At 39.1% G+C, this 19,029-nt stretch overlaps 1 protein-coding gene across 1 annotated transcript; it reads right to left on the reverse strand.

Annotated features, from left to right (window-relative positions):
- Window positions 1-13,395: 13,395 nt before the first annotated feature.
- Window positions 13,396-14,182, reverse strand: LOC104117532 (abscisic acid receptor PYL4-like). Its single transcript, XM_009628592.4, has one exon. It carries the CDS (start codon window positions 14,133-14,135, stop codon window positions 13,506-13,508), a length of 630 nt encoding a protein of 209 aa, XP_009626887.1. The 5' UTR covers window positions 14,136-14,182; the 3' UTR covers window positions 13,396-13,505.
- Between the last annotated feature and the right edge of the window lie 4,847 nt (window positions 14,183-19,029).

Below are 19,029 nucleotides of genomic sequence, written 5' to 3' on the forward strand. Positions count from 1 at the left end.
GTTCCAGAGGTTGTACCAATGCAGCCAGTAGCTCCCGCTCAGCCCGAGGTTAGGGCAGCAGCTTCTGAGGTGGAGCAGCTCAGACTTGAGAGGTACAAGAAGTACTACCTACCTACCTTCAGCAGATTGGCTACAGATGATGCTCGGGGTTTTCTGAAGGAGTGTCATCGTATTCTCCGTACTATGGGCATAACGGAGACGAGCGGGGTTTCTTTTACTATATTCCAGCTTAGAGGAACAGCCTATCAGTGGTGGCGTGCTTATGAGTTGAGTAGTCCGGCTGAGGCAGCTTCACTTACATGGACTCAGTTCTAAGACATATTTTTGAGAGAGTATGTCCCTCAGAGCCTTAGGGACTCATGGCGCGCGGAGTTTGAGCAGTTGCGCCAGGGTGCTATGACTGTGTCAGAGTATGCAGTCTGTTTCAGTGATTTGGCCTGACATGCACTGGCCTTAGTTGCCACAGTTCGAGAGAGGGTTCGACGGTTTATTGAGGGACTCCATCCCAGCATCCGGAGTAGTATGGCTAGGGAGTTAGAGATGGATATTTCTTCTCAGCAGGTTGTGAGTATTGCCAGGAGATTTGAGGGCATGTTTGCCCGAGATAGAGAGGAGAGGGAGGCCAAGAGGTCTCGAGAGGCTGGTTATTATTTTGGAGCTCGTGCCCCATCAGCTCGCCATGGTATGGGTTATTTGAGCCACCCCGTTCATTCAGCTCTTTCAGCTGCCAGCGGTATTCCAGCTCCTCCTAGGCCCCAGGAGCCTTATTATGCACCGCCAATATCTAGTATGCCTCCTGCACGGGGTGTTCCTAGTGGCTAGTCCAGCAGACCTGGCCCGAACCAGTCAGAGAAGCCACGCCCTCCAAGAGCTTATTTTGAGTGTGGCGACACCCGCCATATGGTGAGGGATTGCCCCAGGATTAGGAGGGGTGCGCCTCCACAGACATCTCATCCATAACGTGCTCCACCGGGTCCTCAGGCTATGATTACAGCACCAGCTGCCACCCCACCTACTCAGCCAGCTCGAGGTGGAGGTCAGGGAGGTAGAGGTCGCCTTAAAGGGGGAGGCTAGGCCAGATATTGTGCATTTCCTGCTCGTACAGAGGCAGTTGCTTCTCATTCTGTCATTACAAGTATTTTTCCGGTTTGTCATAGAGATGCGTCGGTATTATTTGACCCAGGCTCTACATATTCTTATGTGTCCTCTTATTTTGCCCCGTATTTGGGCGTATCTCAGGATTATTTGAGTTCCCCTATTTATGTGTCTACTCTCGTGGGAGATTCTCTTGTTGTGGACCGCGTGTATCGGTCGTGTTTGATTGCTCTTAGTGGTTTTGAGACCAGAGCCGATTTATTATTGCTCAGCATGGTGGACTTCGAAATTATTTTGGGCATGGACTGGTTGCCACCCCATTATGCTATTCTTGATTGTCATGCTAAGACCGTGACACTAGTTATGCCAGGTTTACCGCGATTAGAGTGAAGAGGTACCTTAGAGTATACTCCTAGCAGAGTTGTTTCTTTTCTTAAAGCTCAACTAATGGTTGAGAAGGGGTGTGACACGTATCTAGCTTATATGAGAGATGTCAGTATTGTTACCCCTACAGTTGAGTCAGTTCCAGTAGTGAGGGACTTTCCAAATGTGTTTCCAGCTGATCTTCTGGGCATGCCACCCGACAGAGATATTGATTTTGGCATTGATTTGTTGCCGGGCACTCATCCCATCTCTATTCCTCCATATCATATGGCTCCTCCTGAATTAAAGGAGTTGAAGGAGCAGTTACAGGAATTCCTTGATAAGGTCTTTATTCGGCCCAGTGTGTGACCTTGGGGTGCTCCTGTCTTATTTGTGAAGAAGAATGATGGTTCTATGCGGATGTGTATTGATTACCGCCAGTGGAACAAAGTCACAGTGAAGAACATGTATTCATTGCCTCGTATTGATGACCTATTTGATCAATTACAGGGTGCCAGAGTGTTTTCCAAGATTGACTTACGTTCAAGTTATTATCAGTTGAAAATTCGGGAGCCAGATATCCCGCAGAATACTTTCAGGACCAGATATGGTCACTATGAGTTTCTTGTGATATCTTTTGCGCTGACCAATGCCCCAGCAGCTTTTATGCACTTGATGCATAATGTGTTCCGGCCCTATCTTGATTCATCCGTCATTGTGTTTATTGACAACATTCTGGTATACTCCCGAAATCGGGAGGATCATGAGTAGCACCTGAGGACTGCACTTTAGACCTTGAGAGAAAACAAGTTATATGCAAAATTTTCAAAGTGTGAGTTTTGGCTAGACTCAGTGGCATTCTTGGGTCATATAGTATCGAGTGAGGGGATCCAGGTAGATCCGAAGAAGATTGAAGCAGTGCAGAGTTGGCCCAGACTGCCCTCAGCTACAGAGATCCGGAGTTTTCTTGGTTTGGCGGGGTATTACCGTCGATTTGTAGAGGGTTTCTTGTCTATTGCAGCACCTATGACTAGGCTGACCCAGAAGGGTGCTCCGTTCAGGTGGACAGAGGAATGTGAGGAGAGCTTTCAGAAGCTCAAGACAGCTTTGACTACAGCCCCAATATTGGTATTACCTACAGGTTCGGGGTCTTATACTGTATATTTTGATGCATCGCAGATTGGTCTCAGCGCGGTGTTGATGCAAGACGGCAGCGTGATTGCCTACGCATCCAGACAACTGAAGGTGCACGAAAAGAACTATCCTTTCCACGACCTTGAGTTAGCAACTATTGTTCATGCCTTGAAGATATGGTGGCATTATCTGTACGGTGTTCCTTGTGAGATTTACACTGATCATCAGAGTTTGTAGCATCTGTTTAAGCAGAAAGATCTTAACTTACGTCAGCAGAGGTGGTTGGAGCTGCTTAAGGATTGTGATATCACTATTTTGTACCACCCTGGGAAGGTCAATGTGGTGGCCGATGCTTTGAGTCACCGGGCAGAGAGTTTGGGGAGTTTAGCATATCTACCAGCAGCAAAGAGGCCATTGGCGTTGGATGTTCAAGCCTTAGCCATCCAGTTTGTGAGATTGGATATTTATGAGTCGAGTCGAGTATTGGCTTGTGTGGTCTCTCGGTCTTCTCTTTATGATCGTATCAGGGAATGTCAGTATGCTGACCCCCATCTGCATGTCCTTAAGGACACGGTCCAGCACAGTGATGCTAAGGAGATCACTATTGGAGATGATGGTGCATTGAGGATGCATAGCAGGTTATCTGTGCCCAATGTAAATAGTTTGTGTGATTTTATGCTCTATGAGGCTCACAGTTCGCGGTACTCTATTCCTACCGGTGCCACAAAGATATATCAGGACTTGAAACAGCATTATTGGTAGAGGAGAATGAAGAAGAACATAGTAAAGTATGTGGCTCGATGTCTGAATTGCCAGCAGGTAAAATTTGAGCATCAGCGACTAGGTGGATTGCTTCAGAAGTTAGAGATTCCGGAGTGGAAATGGGAGCGGATCACTATGGATTTCGTTGTTGGACTCCCACGGACCTAGCGGAGGTTTGATGCAGTTTGGGTGATTGTGGATAGGCTGACCAAGTTGGCTCATTTCATTCCTGTGATGTCTACTTATTCTTCCGAGCACCTAGCTCGAATCTACATCCGTGAGATCGTTAGGCTTCATGGCGTACCGGTATCTATTATCTCTGACCGGGGTACGCAGTTTACATCACGGTTCTGGAGAGCTGTACAGCATGAGTTGGGTACTCGGGTTGAGTTGAGCACAACATTTCACGCTCAGACGGAGGGGCAGTTCGAGCGCACTATTCAGATACTAGAGGATATGCTCCGTGCGTGTGTGATAGATTTTGGGGGTGTTTGGGACCAGTTCTTGCCACTTGAGTAGTTTGCTTACAACAACAGTTATCAGTCTAGCATTCATATGGCACCGTATGAGGCTCTGTACGGTAGGCGGTGTCGGTCCCCAGTGGGTTGGTTCGAGCCGGGCGAGGCTAGATTATTGGGTATGGACTTGGTTCAGGATGCCTTGGAAAAGGTGAAGGTGATTAAGGATAGAATTCGCACAGCCCAGTCCAGACAAAAGAGTTATGCGGATCGGAAGGTTCGCGATGTGGCATTCATGGTTGGAGAGCGAGGCTTGCTCCGGGTTTCGCCTATGAAGGGCGTTATGAGGTTCGGAAAGAAGGGAAAGCTGAGCCCAAGGTTTATTAGTCCCTTTGAGGTGTTGCGGCGAGCTGGGGAGGTTGCTTATGAGCTTGCCTTGCCTTCTCGTCTAGCAGGAGTTCATCCGGTATTCCATGTTTCTATGCTCCGGAAGTATCACGGCGATCCGTCCCATGTGTTGGATTTCAGCTCAGTTCAATTGGACAATGATCTATCTTATGTTTAGAAGCTAGTGGCTATTTTAGACAGGCAGGTCAGAAAGCTAAGATCAAAGTACATTGCTTCCGTGAAGGTTCATTGGAGGGGACAACCGGTCGGGGAAGAGACTTGGGAGACCAAGCATGTTATGCGCAGCTGTTACCCTCACCTTTTCACCACTTCAGGTATGTCTTTATGCTCATTCGAGGACGAACGATTGTTTTTAGAGGGGAAGGATGTAATGACCCGGCCGGTTGTTTTGAGAGTAATAGCCCGATCCCCTATATACTGCTTCTCCCATATCTATTTCTGCTATTGTGACTTGCCGGGAGGTTTCGTTTTTGTTTTTGGAGTGATTTAGAACACTTAGTTCCTAAAACGAGAGCTTAAGTCTTAGAATTTTGACCGTAGTCGGAACTATATGAAGACGACTCCGTAATAGAGTTCAATCAGTTCCGTTTGCTCCGGTAGGTGATTTTGGACTTAGGGGCGTGTACGGATTGTGTTTTGGAGGTTTGTAGCTTATTTAGACTTGAATTGGCGAAAGTCAAATTTTTGGAGTTTTGAACCAGTAGTGGAAATTTTGATATCGGGGTCGGAATTCAATTCCAGAAGTTGGAGTAGGTTCATAGTGTTGAATATGACTTGTGTGAAAAATGTGGGGTCAATCGGACGTGGTTTGGTTGGTTCCGGCATCGGTTGTAGAATGTTGAAATTTCAAGTTCTTAAGATTTGAATTGGAGGGTGATTCATGATGTTTAGAGTTGTTTGATGTGATTTGAGAGCTCGACTAAGTTCGTATGGTGTTTTAGTATTGGTCGGTATGTTTGGTTGGGGTCCCGGGGGCCTCGGGCACGTTTCGGATGCTCAACGGGTCATTTTTCGACTTAGGGAGTTGACAGTTTTTGCTAGTGTTCTGCAGCTGGTTTCCTTCATCGCGATTGCGTGAGAAGGCTCGCGATCACAAAGAGTAATTAGGAGACCAGCTGGGTTATCTCTCCGCGTTCGCCAAGAATGGGACGCGATCGCGTAGGTTCGTCGGGTTATGCATCACGAACGCATGGGCTAGGCCGCATTCGCGAAGAAAATAATAAGGCAGCAGTGGAATTGGGTGTTGTTCTTCGCGATCGCGTGAGGTCAGTCACGATCACGTAGGTCTGAGGAGCTATTTCATCGCGTTCGCGTGGAGAGTTACGAGTTCGCATAAAGTAAAATAATAGGTCAGCGAAGTTGTTCTTCGCGATCGCGAGGGTGTTTCCGTGATCGCGGTTAAGGAAAAATATCTGGGCAGAATTAAAAGTTCAAAATCGAGGGTTTTTGGTTCATAACTCAAAATTTTGATTGAGAGCTCGGTAGAAGGCGAAATTTGGAGAGATTTTCGAAGGAAGTTTTTGGGTAATAATTCTTAACTCCTTTATGGTTATATTCTACTAATCTATGGTTGATTTCATCATTTAATTTCGGATTTTGGGGTTGAAATTGGGAGAAATTCGAAAGAACTTCTTCAATAAAGATTTCGAGTTTTGAAGGGAATTTGTGGTCGGATTTGAGTAAATTTTATATGGTTAGACTTGTGAGCGAATGAGTGTTCGTATTTTGTGACTTTTACCCGATTTCGAGATGTGGGCCCCACAAGCGATTTTTGAGTTAATTTCGGATTTTTTGTTAAAGTGTTGATTTCATTAATTAGATGAGTCTATTATTGTTGTATTTATGATATATAATTGCTTTTGGTTAGATTTGGTCCATTCAGAGCCGGATATTTATAGGAAAGGCATTGTGGCCGATTGATTAAGCTTGGTTTGAGGTAAGTGGCTTGCCTAACTTTGTGTAGGGGAAATCCCCATAAGATTTGGAACCATTATGATATGTGAGCGCCGTGCACGTGAGGTGATGAGTATGTACACGTGCTAGCTGTGGAAAAAACCTAATTTTCTTACTGAGCAACAACATGTTTTCCTTTTATTTTGAGTTATACCATTTTTATGAGTATTAATCTATTTTCATTCTTAATTGAGTTATTCCCATTTGCGTAGCTATCCTGTTTAGTCTAATACAACATGTCTACGTGTCTTAATTGCCTATGTGAACTCTGTGCAGCATGCTTAGTGAATTTCCTGCTTCTTCCTTGACTGGTACTTAGTCTAAATCGTAAGATATCGTGATGTAGTTGCATTTCTATTGTTTGCGCTGCATATTTACTTTGGGACTACAGAACGGTATTCCGGGAGATCCCCCTGTACTTCATATTTACTTTGGTACTACGGAACGGTATTCCGGGAGATCCCCCTGCACATTTACTTTGGGACTACGGAACGGTATTCCGGGAGATCCCCCTGCACATTTACTTTGGGACTACGGAACGGTATTCGGGGAGATCACCCTGCACATTTACGTTTGGGACTATGAGACGGTATCTCGGGAGATTCCCCTGTTGTGTTTCTATGTACTGAGCTGTTACCTTCTATGATTTCATTTTTGATAAATTTTCAGCCTTTATTTCATTGCGGTATTACACTTACTGGGTACCGATTGTGGTGTACTCATGCTACTTTCTGCACATGTTTTTTGTGTGCAGATCTAGGTGCACCTTATCAGCCGCACTATCAGTGAGCCGGGACAGCCTTGGAGACTTCAAGGTATATCTGCCATGTCCGCAGACCTCGGAGTCTCCTTCTACTCTTTCTCATGTACATTATCTTTTGTATTTTTCCTTATTAGATTCTGATGTATGGAGACACTAGATTTTTCCTTCTATAGTTTGTTTCACGATGTTCCGCGTTTTGGGATTTATTGTGTATTTTTGAATAGTTGGTTAAATTTATATCTTTATTTCATTATTCCGCAAAATAATAGGCTTACCTAGTTGTAGAGACTAGGTGCCGTCACGACGTCACACGGAGGGGAAATTGGGTCGTGACAAAGGTGACCCTCGTTGAATAGACGGGCCACTTCCTCCCTTAGTTGTCTGCAGCCTTCGGTTCTATGACCATGTGTACCACGGTATTTGCATATTTGATTGGGGTTTCTTTGGGATGGATCGGTTTGTAGCAGTCTGGGCCATCTAGTATCTTTGATTCTCCTAATGGCTGACATAATACTTTATGCGTCGATGCTGAATTTGTATTCTGATAATCGTGGTGCTTATGTGGGATCGGCATGTTTATTGAGCCACTTTTGCTCATGAGCCCTCGAGAGCTCTGTCCTCGATCGTTCCTTCGATCATTTCGGATGGGATTGCATCCTAAGCCGTTGTTTCTACGATCTGCATTGTATGGTTGGTACCGATTCGACCGGGGTTCTCTGTCGATATCCTTTTGAGTTCTTCCGACGGGCCTGTTTGGATAAACGGAACCGGAAGGGGTCCCAATTGATCATCCTCAACCCTGATCTTTGACTGGTGCCGATTATGTACATCGGCCCAGGTTACCGCTGGATATTTAATTAAATTCTATTTTAGATGTCGTGATGCCACCGAACTTCATTCGTTCAAACCTTGAGTAAAGGCTTGAACAGCCCAATCGTCTGTGACCGGTGGTAGTTTCATGCGTTCCATCTGCAACCGAGATACGAATTCCCTCAACATTTCGTTGTCTTTTTTGTTTCACCTTGAAGAGGTCCGACTTCCTAGTTGCAACCTTTATTGCTCCGGCATGTGACTTTACGAAGGAGTCTGCAAGCATGGCGAATGAATCGATAGAATTAGGCGGCAAATTATGGTACCATATCATTGCTCCTTTCGACAAGGTTTCTCCAAATTTCTTCAGTAGAACAGATTCAATCTCATCGTTTTCCAAGTCATTCCCTTTTATTGCGCATGTATAAGAAGTGACATGCTCATTAGGGTCAGTGGTCCCATTGTAGTTAGGAATTTCTAGCATTCGGAATTTCTTTGGAATGGGTTTCAGAGCCGCACTTGGAGGGAAAGGCTTCTGTACGAATTTCTTTGAATCCATACCTTTTAGAATCGCCGGTGCCCCAGGTATTTGGTCAACCCGGGAGTTGTATGTCTCTACTTGCTTGTCATTTGCCTCGATTTTCTTTTCTCCCGATTCAATCCGTTTAGTGAGCTCCTCAAGCATTTTCATAATGGCGGGGTCAGTCCCGATTCGTTGGCGTTCGACCTTTCCGAAACAGGCTCGGTCCTATGCACGACTTCTGGTTTGATCCTACTCAGTATTCGGTGCTGATTTTGTAGTTGTGCTGTAGTGGCTTGTTGAGCCTGTAACATTTCGAATATCAATTGGAGGCTAACTCCACCATCTTCTCTGCCCTGCATACCTCGACCACCTGATCGAACTTCCCTGCATACGCGACCTTCGGGATCAACGCCCAAATTTGCATTTAGGGCGACATGTGAACTGACATCGACGGGATTTGCAATTGGTGCTCCCTCGAGGTCACCCTGAGGCGCCTCGATCCCTGGGGCGGCTATATTGTCATTTTTCCCGTGAAATCTGAGGCCGTTGTCACCATGTGTAGGCGCTGCTTGTGAGTTTGACATGTTTATCCTAAAAACAAAGATTCTTACGAGAACAAATGTAAAGCAGTGTGTGTTATCGGAATTAGAATTAAGCAATCACTATTATCCTTGGCCCCACGGTGGGCGTCAAACTGTTTACCCTTAAAATTGGATAACAATTAAACTTATAATGTGGTTCTAAGGACACGTGATTTCACTTAATACCAATTGATAAATATGAAGATTAATAACATAAATGAACTATTAAGTAAAGCAAACCAGTGTTAGAATGGAACTCAACCCTCGAGTTTGGATACCCTCGAACTGGTTGATGCAAGAACAATTAAAATATAACAAGCTGATGAATAATAGTATAAACGAGAAAGAGAATTATATTGCTTTGATATCTATGAACAATGTGTGTTACAAATGAATAGAACCCCCCTTTAAATAGTAGAGGAATTCTACTTATGGTATAATTCTAATTACAGAAGAAAATTCCATGATTAGCAAATTAACCGTTTCTGATTTGATCCGTTCCGAGATTTACGTCATGATCCTCGACCAGTCACGTATATCTCGCCTTTCTGTTATTGTGCTATCTTCGATCTTGCTCAACGTCTCTCTCATTTAGCTTCGATCGCTACTAGCCTCGATCTCGACAGGTACCTCGATTCTGAACTCGGTACCTTATCCTCGTGATTTAGTCTGTTCCGTTACGAGGCCATCCTTCGATGCAACCTCCCGGTCTCGGTCAAATAGTAAAATCGGGTGGGCCTGTTTTAACCGTATACAAATTTAAAAAGCACTTTTGAACAACAATTAGTGTTTGGTCGGACTTTTAAAAGTGATTCTAAACGTATTTTTCGAAAAATACTTTTGGGAAGCAGCTATTTTCGAGCCCGTTTAGCCAAACTGCCAAAATCTGCTTATTTTGAAAAGTACTTTTTTTCAAAAGTACTTTTGAAAAAAAATAATTAGTGTTTGGCCAATTCATTTAAGAAGTACTTTTTGCAATGTTTGATAAACAAATTGCGTTTGGCCAATCTTTATAAAAAGTAATTTTGAGTGTCAAATTACCAAAAAGGATAGTACCAAGGTTTTATAATTATTTAAAAAATAAATAAATTTAAATATATTATAAGAGACTGTTATTATTTTTTTATTTAATTTAATTAAAATATAAACATAAAATAAACATACATACTAAACATTTAAATCATTGTAATATATATAGGTATACCAAAGCAATAATATTATCTAGTATAATTACTTGTTATTTACACGATGATTTGGATAATCAAACTACGTGATTCAGTGTGACTTAAAGTTTATTCCATAAATTACTATATATTGATAATCAACCATGAAATAATAAGCAAAGTCACTCACACATGATAATATTTCTCAACAATTTCATCTCTAATTCTATCACGCACCGCCTCCATAATAGTAGAAGACTTGTCTTGCATTTCTAAAGGAATACCAGAAGGCCCATCTCCTTCCTCAATCTCTGCAGTAATGCCTTCATTAGCATAATAGTTGAATTCCTTATCAGTAAAAGAATGTCGTCGGATGAAAGTGTGTATAGCCATGGTAGTTGTAACAAGATGAATCTGCGTGTCAAACTTGAAAGATGGCATTGAGCGTAAAATAGAAAACCTATTTTTCCAGACTCCAAATGTTCTTTCAATTGTACATCGAAGACCGGGAGAATTCTAGGAGATTTATTAATTTAGAGAAATAAAAAAACAAGATTAGTCAAAGAAAACATCAAAAACAAGAAAAGTCAAAAAAGAATTTGAAAAGTTACAACATGATTTATGTATTTGATATCTTTAATTTTTAAAATAATGGTAGAAATTAGAAAAGAAAGAAAAAGAAAAAAAAGAACTATCCAAGGGAAAGAAGCAAAAACAAATGAAAAGACAAAAAATGAATTTGAAAAGTTTATATATATATATATAAAGGATAATTTGGAAAATATATATTTATGGTTAGGATAGTTTTGTCTTGAATAAATTAATTTTCTGCTTCTGCTTCTGGTTCTTGGAAGAAGCTAGAATTTTCTGTTTCTTCCTAAAAGCAGAAAAACTGCTTCTGATGTTGGCCAAAAATACTTTTTTATTTTGGCCAAACAACTTAAATTTTTTTAAAAGTACTTTTTTGACCAAAAAAAAGTATTTTTGGCCTCCGAGAAGCTTGGCCAAACATGCCCTTCATTTTGCTTCTAAAAAATGGCTTCTGCTTTTACTCAAAAGCAATTTTTTTCCTTCTAAAAACTTGACCGAACACCTTAACTTTGAAAAAATAATAATTTTGATAATTAAAAAAAAACACTTTTAACCCAAAAAGAACTTTGGCCAAAGACGCTATAATATTCAACATCGAGACGCCAAATGACGATATCTCTCTCCTATTCTGAGAGGGGGGGCTACATACTCCAGTCAAACTTTCTAATCCTCTTTTTAGTCCAAAGGAGGGAATTAATGACATAAAAACTGCTCCATAAAAACCTTAAATACAGTTTTACTAATGATATATTTATTCAAACTCGCGATAGTATTTTTCTGAATTTGACTAGAGATGTTAAGGTGAAGCATATCACTAATGTAATCGATTGGCCAAATGTTCAGAGGTTTTATCTACCTATATGCCTAAAGTCACATAATAGCAATTAGGTACAAAAGTCTAATCCCCTACTTAATTCTCAAAGAACAAGAGGTCAGAAGAATTCGAAGTCTCTCCCAATTAGTCATAGTGCTGCTTAAATAGTAACAATGAATTTCAACCACAAACTTTAAGGAATGTGTAAAGGAGAAATACGACATTATAAACTCTTTTTATATTTATTTTACAGCGACATTTTCTGGTAAGTGAAAATGAATGCCTAAGGGAAAATAGCCGGCCAACAAATTAATTTTTGAAATTCAATAAAAGCCTTCTTGTCCACTTGCAAACCAACTTGCAAATTTCCATCTTCTTCTCTTGCCGAACACAACATATAATATATATATAGATGGCCACAAAAGAAAAGAGAGGCAGAAAACCCCATAAAAGATTTAGAAAATAAAAATGCAACTTGCCTTTATTTTGAATGGCAACTTGGTACTTTGGAGCAGACGTCTAAGTACTTTATCAGTTTTCTTTGCCTTTTGAATGAAATATAATATCGTACTTTGTTTTTATTTTCGATCCCTAGCTAGTCAATTAATGCTGCAAATTCGAGCTGTTTCTTGCCCATCTACCCAGCTCTACAATTCGTACCGATATAATTTGATCAAAGACAGCGAGTATAACTTTTATATAGTACGTAACAATAATGTAAAATAAAAATAAATATAAATCCATTTAGCTTTCCTGACAAAACTCTAGGGTCTATTGAAACAACCTCTCTATATTTACTGTAAGGATAAGGTCTGCGTACTATCTATATTCTCCAGACGATTACAGTCAAACCTCTTTATAACAGCCTCGTTTTTTTCGAATATTTTTAAATGTTATAGCGAAGTGTTGTTATATATAACATATATTATAACATAACATAAAAATTGGTTCCGAAAAATCTTGGCTTTTATATATAGTGAAGTGTTTTTATATAAGGATGTTATTATAAAGAGGTATAACTGTATACTGAATTTATTATTGTTATTGTAACAAAAAAACTATCATGTAATGTAAAAGACAGCTAAAAGTAATAGCTAGCCGTGATAATTAAGTAACACGAAGTATGAGAAATAACATAGACAACAATATGTTACAACAAATTAAATTATATTGATATTTAATATAAAGACTGTTTACACTGTTAGCATTTGTAAAAGTGAATACAAAAAAAAAGAGTTAATGGGTACATAAAAGAGACGGTCCCCATCTTGCCAGCAGGTTCAGTGTCCAAAGGCTAACAAATTTTATTCAGAATACTGATCCAATTACAATAATGTAGTGCAAGAGAAAATAAAAAAAGAGCTTGAAGAATAAGATAATTCTTTCGTTTTAATTTATGTTAACTTATTTCTTTTTTAATTCGTGCCAAAAAAAATAATCTATTTTCTTATTTGGAAATAATTTATATTTATACAATGATTTATATCCACACAAAATATATGTGGCTCATTTTACACCACAAGTTCAAAAGTCTTCTCTCTTTTCTTAAATTTCATGCTCAGTTTCATGAAACGGAGGGAGTATATAATCTAAACTATTTACTGATAAAATATAATATGACATCCTTTCTATTATTCAATATTACAATCTTTTTTTCTAATGCATTATCCACGGAAGCCATTAATTATCAAGAAAAAAACCTAGAAAAAGGTACCTTCTTTATTGGAACTGCAAACAAAACATGGTTAATGCGCTCTAAACTTACAATTCTGGATCTCCATGATCTAATGGCCGATGTAGATGTCTATCACCCGTTCAATCAAACTAGTATTTTCGACATAAACTATAAATATATACATAAAAAATCATTAGATTTTAATAAATATTAATTTCTAAACTCATAAATCCAGAAGTGCAAGTGTGCAACAGGTTCACTTGTAAGAACTTAAGAGAATCCATCCGCTTCGGGATCAACAATAATAAAAATTCTGTCTATTTAAAATCAAAAATTGTACAAAAAAAAAAACACAAGCAAAAAAAGGAAGGATCGAAGAAATATACAAAGATTTAACAATTAATCACGATGATTACTGTTTGATTTTCTCCAAATTTTCTGCGATTTGCGACAAAGATTGTAAATTGCACCGTACAATTGTATCAACAAAGACACATGTTTCTTCCTTAGTATTCCCCTGCGGAACATCCACAACGTACGATTCCACCACTATCGTCGTTCCGTCGTCGTCCCCCGTCCGATGAAGAGTCGTTACCGATCGATAATTATTCAGCCGGTGATCGCCGCCGACTATACTGATACTCATAACATGATTTTCGTCGTCTAAAATCTCTAACCTCTCAATACTCGAAGCTGCGGGGAGGCCGGAGATGACGTGGACTTCACGCAACGAACCAACTTCCCCGTCGCCGACGATGACGTGGCAGCTCTTGAGGAAGTGTTTGTAAGCTTGCGGGTTGTCGAAGCGGCGGACGAGGGACCATACGGTGTCGATGGAGGCGGAGATGGATTGCACCGCGGCGGAGCAGCATTGGTTTGGGCCCACTGCGTGGGTGTGGTAGTGGAATAGGTCGTCGGGGAGAGAGGTGTTGGTTAGGGGGGTTATCCATGTGGGTGGTTGTTCCGGTTGTTTGTGGAAGTTTCCGGCGAGTGTAGCGGCGGTGTTAGGGTTGATTCTATGGAGTTGAAGTGTAGAAGTCATGTTTATCTCTCTCTCTCTCTTGTCTTTCAACTATGTTAATTCCTTTGAGAGAGATGGAAATGGAGTCTATATATATAAAGGATTTAAGTAATAATATACTATTAAGATTTTAACATGTTGAGCTTAATTAATTAGCTAAATATTTCTTTGGTTCTTAAATGTTATATCTTTCATATATACAATGTTGAGCTTTAAATAAATATTGCTTAATTAAGCACAAATAAAATGTTGATTTCTATTAGAGCATGTCGTCATTGAAGTAGAAGATGAGATTTTTAAAATTAAAAAGGTATCGACTATATGTGTCAATAACTTTAAAATATGGTGTATCAAAAAGGGTGTCATCTCTTGTGCGAGTGATTTCGGAGACCTTAGATCAATTTTCTTTATCAGTAGTTTTCTCGATCAAAGCTTGTCGCACCGAACTTACCTTGTAATTAAAAAAAATATATAGATTATCATGTATACTTATAATCTGTCTAGTTGTGTGTTAGAAGACAAAAATTATAGTAGCAAGAGTTGGTGTGTTTAGCAAACTGCTCACGTTAGGGCCATGCAAGTGGATGATCAAGTTGCTAAAAACTTATTTGGACGCAGTCCGGAATAAAACTCAGTTTTAAAAACTGCACCCCGATTTCCCAAAAGCTAATTATTTGGACTTCTCATAAACTGCACCGTATATTAAGTTCCCCGTTATGTTTGGGTACGGAAAAGTACCAAACCATAAGTTAAAATTTTGAGTTAAAATTTATTACAAACAGTATATATGTAGCAATAGTTGGTTAACTTCATAGTTCATACTATTTCTTTTTTTTTTTTTGTTTCATACTCCCTCCGTTTCGATTTAGATGATTTAGTTTGACTTGTCACAAAGTTTAAAAAAAATAAAAATAAGACTTTTGAAACATGTGCTCCTAAAGCTTAAGGGGCAAAAGCGTGTGACGTCATAATATTTGTGTGGCATATAAAAACTTCTCATTAAAGTTAAAGTGGGTAAAATAAAAAATTTAAAGTTAAATTATTTTTAAATATAAAAATAAATTATTATTTTTGGAACGAACTAATAAGAAAATATGTACCGAGGGAGTACTGGTTTTTCTTACTTTGAATTTTGAAATATTCTTACAACCCATGCAAGTGGGGTAAAAATTAAATTAGAATGTTTCATGTTGGCTTAGTACGGAAACCTTTTATCATACAATAGAATGGCTATCTTTTAGTAACTTAAGCAATCAAATTATTTATTCTTTTTCATTACCAACCATTTAACAAACATGAAAATCAAGCTAGTTTAATTAACTAATATTTGTATAACTTTAACTTTAATTGTTATTACCAAGAAAGATTCTTTTCTCTCCTTTTTTCATATCTCTATTTTTCCCACCCACTCTTCCTCAACTTGATCCCTTCGTCCCTTTTTTTCCCTCGCAATTCACATGCTTTTTCGTCCAAAAAAGTTAGTAGGGTTTGGACAATATCTTATTAAACTTGAAAGAGAGTATATTTGAAAGTAGAAATTGTGCTGGAATATGAATTTGATTCACTTAAAATTGAAGATCTTATGACTGAAAATTTCTATTTTCACTTGAAATACTCTCAAACAAAGCTTTTCATTTCAAATATTGAAATTCACTACCCTTTTCAATATTTGCCAAGTATTGCAAACATTGAAATTTATTACCTATAAATATTGAGAGCCAAATTAGTATTTGTAAATATTTAAATATTATTTTTGATCGAACATAAAAAAGATGCATCAACTTCAGAGATGTCAATTTTTCTAATAGAAAGGGTAGCAACTAGTACCTTTTTGTTCAACTTGCCAAGTTAGTTGCAAACTTGCAATATTAATATTCTCTTTGGTCTCGACACAGTAAAAATTCTAGAAAACATTTGGATAACGTGCTAACAACGTCTTTTCCCGTTATGTCATTTATCATCACCTCTAAAATTTTGTAGTGAAAAGTGCCGTGATTTATATCAGTTGCGATAATATTTCAAAAAAATTAGCTAAATCCAATTCACGTTGATGAATGTAAATAATATCGGGCATGCGAATAAAGTCTTACATTTTCAAAACCTACATATAAGGTGCATGGATCTCCTAACGGTGTGAGGTCTTTTGGAAAAATTGTGATAAAAATAGCACGGGCTAGCCAGTTTTCGGACTGGTAATTAAAAAATAGCCAGCGTTTGCAAAGTAATTGAAAAATAGCCACTATTTTGCAGTAACACGGACCGGTCCAGCATAATATACTCGAGATTGGTGCACTTGTACATGAATTTCCAGCATATTATACTGGAACTCCAACACGCGAAAAGTTCCAGCATAATATACTGGAGATTGGAGCACCTGTATATGAACTTTCAGCATATTATGATGGACCGGTATATTATACTAGAACTTCAATATATTATGCTGGAGTTCTGGAACTCCAGTATAATATGCTGGAGTTCCAGTATAATATACTGGAACTCCAGTATATTATGCTGGAATATTTTTCGGATTTTGAACAGTGTTTTCGTTCAGATTTATCTTTACATGAAAAGTGGCTAAATTTCGATTACTTTTGAAACTGTGGCTATTTTTCAATTACCACTTGTAAATCTAGTTATTTTTGAATTTCTCCCAAAATTGTGCGGGCTTGACCTAAAGCGGACAATATCACACCATGTTAAAAGTATCATTGGACCGTTTTAACCCAAAACTTGATATTTGAGCCGCCCAGGTTCGATGGGACGAGTATGATGATTGTTGAGCGATGGTGCGGGGCTCTATTTCCTTACCTTACGAGCTTAGAGACGCACTACAATGAATCTCGGAGATACACCCGTGGATCGTGGTGATGGATAAGAGATTTTCAGGTGTGCGAACAAAGTCCAAACAATCGTGCGGGTTTGTCCCAAAGAAGACAATATCATACCATGTTAAAAGTATCATAGGGCCACTTTAACCGACAGTAAAAATCTTTGACCATTATGCATTAATTGCATTCCAATACTTTTTGTCCAGATTTCATTTAAAATTTAGTTATTTCTAACATAAAAAAATATTGAAACTTTAGGAATAGAATTTGTATTATGTAAGGGCATATCGGCTTTTCTGAAGTTGTAGCCAGAGTAAATATATGTGATTATACTATAAGAATATGGTATTATTATTTTTAGTCCGCGCAAGAAACTATTTATATTTAGTAACTGAAAAAGTATATAAAATTTGTACAATTTTTGTATATAGCTGTAACAACCCGGCCGGTCATTTCGAGTATTACAACCCAGTTCTCCCATTTACAGCTCAATTTATGCTCTACAATTGTTATGTGACTTGCCGGGGTGATTGGTTCGGGTCCGGTGAGGTTTGGAATGAATTGGAATACTTAGTTCCAAGGTTTAAAGCTTAAATTAAAATAGTGACCGGATGTCGACTTATATGTAAACGGCCCCGAAATGGAGTTTTGATGATTTCAATAGCTCCGTATGGTAATTTTGGACTTAGGAGCTTGACCGAAAATCTTTTTTAAGGTCCGTAGTGAAATTTGGCTTGAAATGGCGAAAGTCGAATTTTTGGAAAGTTTGACCGAGGGTTTGAATTTTTTATATCTGGGTCGGAATCCGATTCTGGAAATTTGAATAGGTCCGTTATATCATTTATGACTTGTGTGCAAAATTTGAGGTTAATCGGACGTGATTTGATAGGTTTCGACGTTGTTTGTAAAATTTAGAAATTTTGAAGTTCCTTAGGCTTGAATCTGTGTGTAATTTGTGATTTTAGCGTTGTTTGACGTGATTTGAATCTTCGACTAAGTTCGTATGATGTTTTAGGACATATTGGTGCATTTGATTAAGGTCCCGAGGGTCTCGGGTTAGTTTCGGATGGTTAACGGATCAAATTCGGACTTAGAAGAAATCTAGAAAATTTTTGTCTTCTCGTGTGATCGCACCTGTGAGAAATTGGCCGCGGGTGCGATGCCGCAGATGCGGCTCAGTGGGCGCAGAAGCGAGAAATTGGGCGCAGATGTGGCGAGTTGTGCAGGTGCGATGGATTATTCGCACTTGCGGTTTGCGCAGATGTGGTTGGCCTGCCGCAGAAGCAGAGATTTAGCCGCAGGTGCGAAAGCACCGCAGTGTACAAAACAGAGGGGTTCCGATATTTTTGTCATTTTTGATATTTTGAGCTCGGGTTTTGGCAATTTTTGAGTAAGAAATCATAGGGAATCTTGAAGTAAGTCCCTTGTGATCATTTCTACTCCATAACATTGAATTATCATCGAATAATCTGACTAGATTACATATTTTTGAGGTATAAATTGGGGATTTGAACTTAGGGATTTGGAAATAAGATTGGATGATTTGGAAGTCGAGTTGATGTCGGAATTTGGTAAAATTTATATGGTTAGACTCGTGGTTGAACGGGCATTCATATTTTGTGACTTTTGTCGGGTTCCGAGATGTGGGCTCACGGACGATTTTTGAGTTAAATTTCGGATTTTGTTGGAAAATTAGTATTTTCTTATAGAATTAATTCCAATAAATTTTATTGACTGAATCGAATAATTTGTGGCTATATTCGAGGCATTTAGAGACCAATTCACGAGGCAAGGGCCTAGCGGAGTAAAGAATTTCACGATTTGAGATAAGTAACACTTCTAAACTTGGTTCTGAGGGTATGAATCCCCGAATTTGGTATGATATAAATTGTTTGGAGGTGACACACACGATAGGTGACGAACGTGTAGACGTGCATCATAGAAATTGTGTCTTGAATAAATCCTGTGCAGTTGTAAAATTAATGAATCATGTTATTATCTGATGATGTTCCACGTGTTAGAGAAATTGAGCTGAGACTCTTATTAAATATCATGTTTAGGCTACGTGCCAATATTTTGGGACCCAT

Source organism: Nicotiana tomentosiformis, chromosome 5 (genome assembly GCF_000390325.3).
Source record: "Nicotiana tomentosiformis chromosome 5, ASM39032v3, whole genome shotgun sequence".
NCBI lineage: Eukaryota > Viridiplantae > Streptophyta > Magnoliopsida > Solanales > Solanaceae > Nicotiana > Nicotiana tomentosiformis.

What these genes read in the sequence shown, in the direction of transcription:
- LOC104117532 (XM_009628592.4), bottom strand. Translation starts at nt 14,135, where the DNA reads ATGACTTCTACACTTCAACTCCATAGAATCAACCCTAACACCGCCGCT.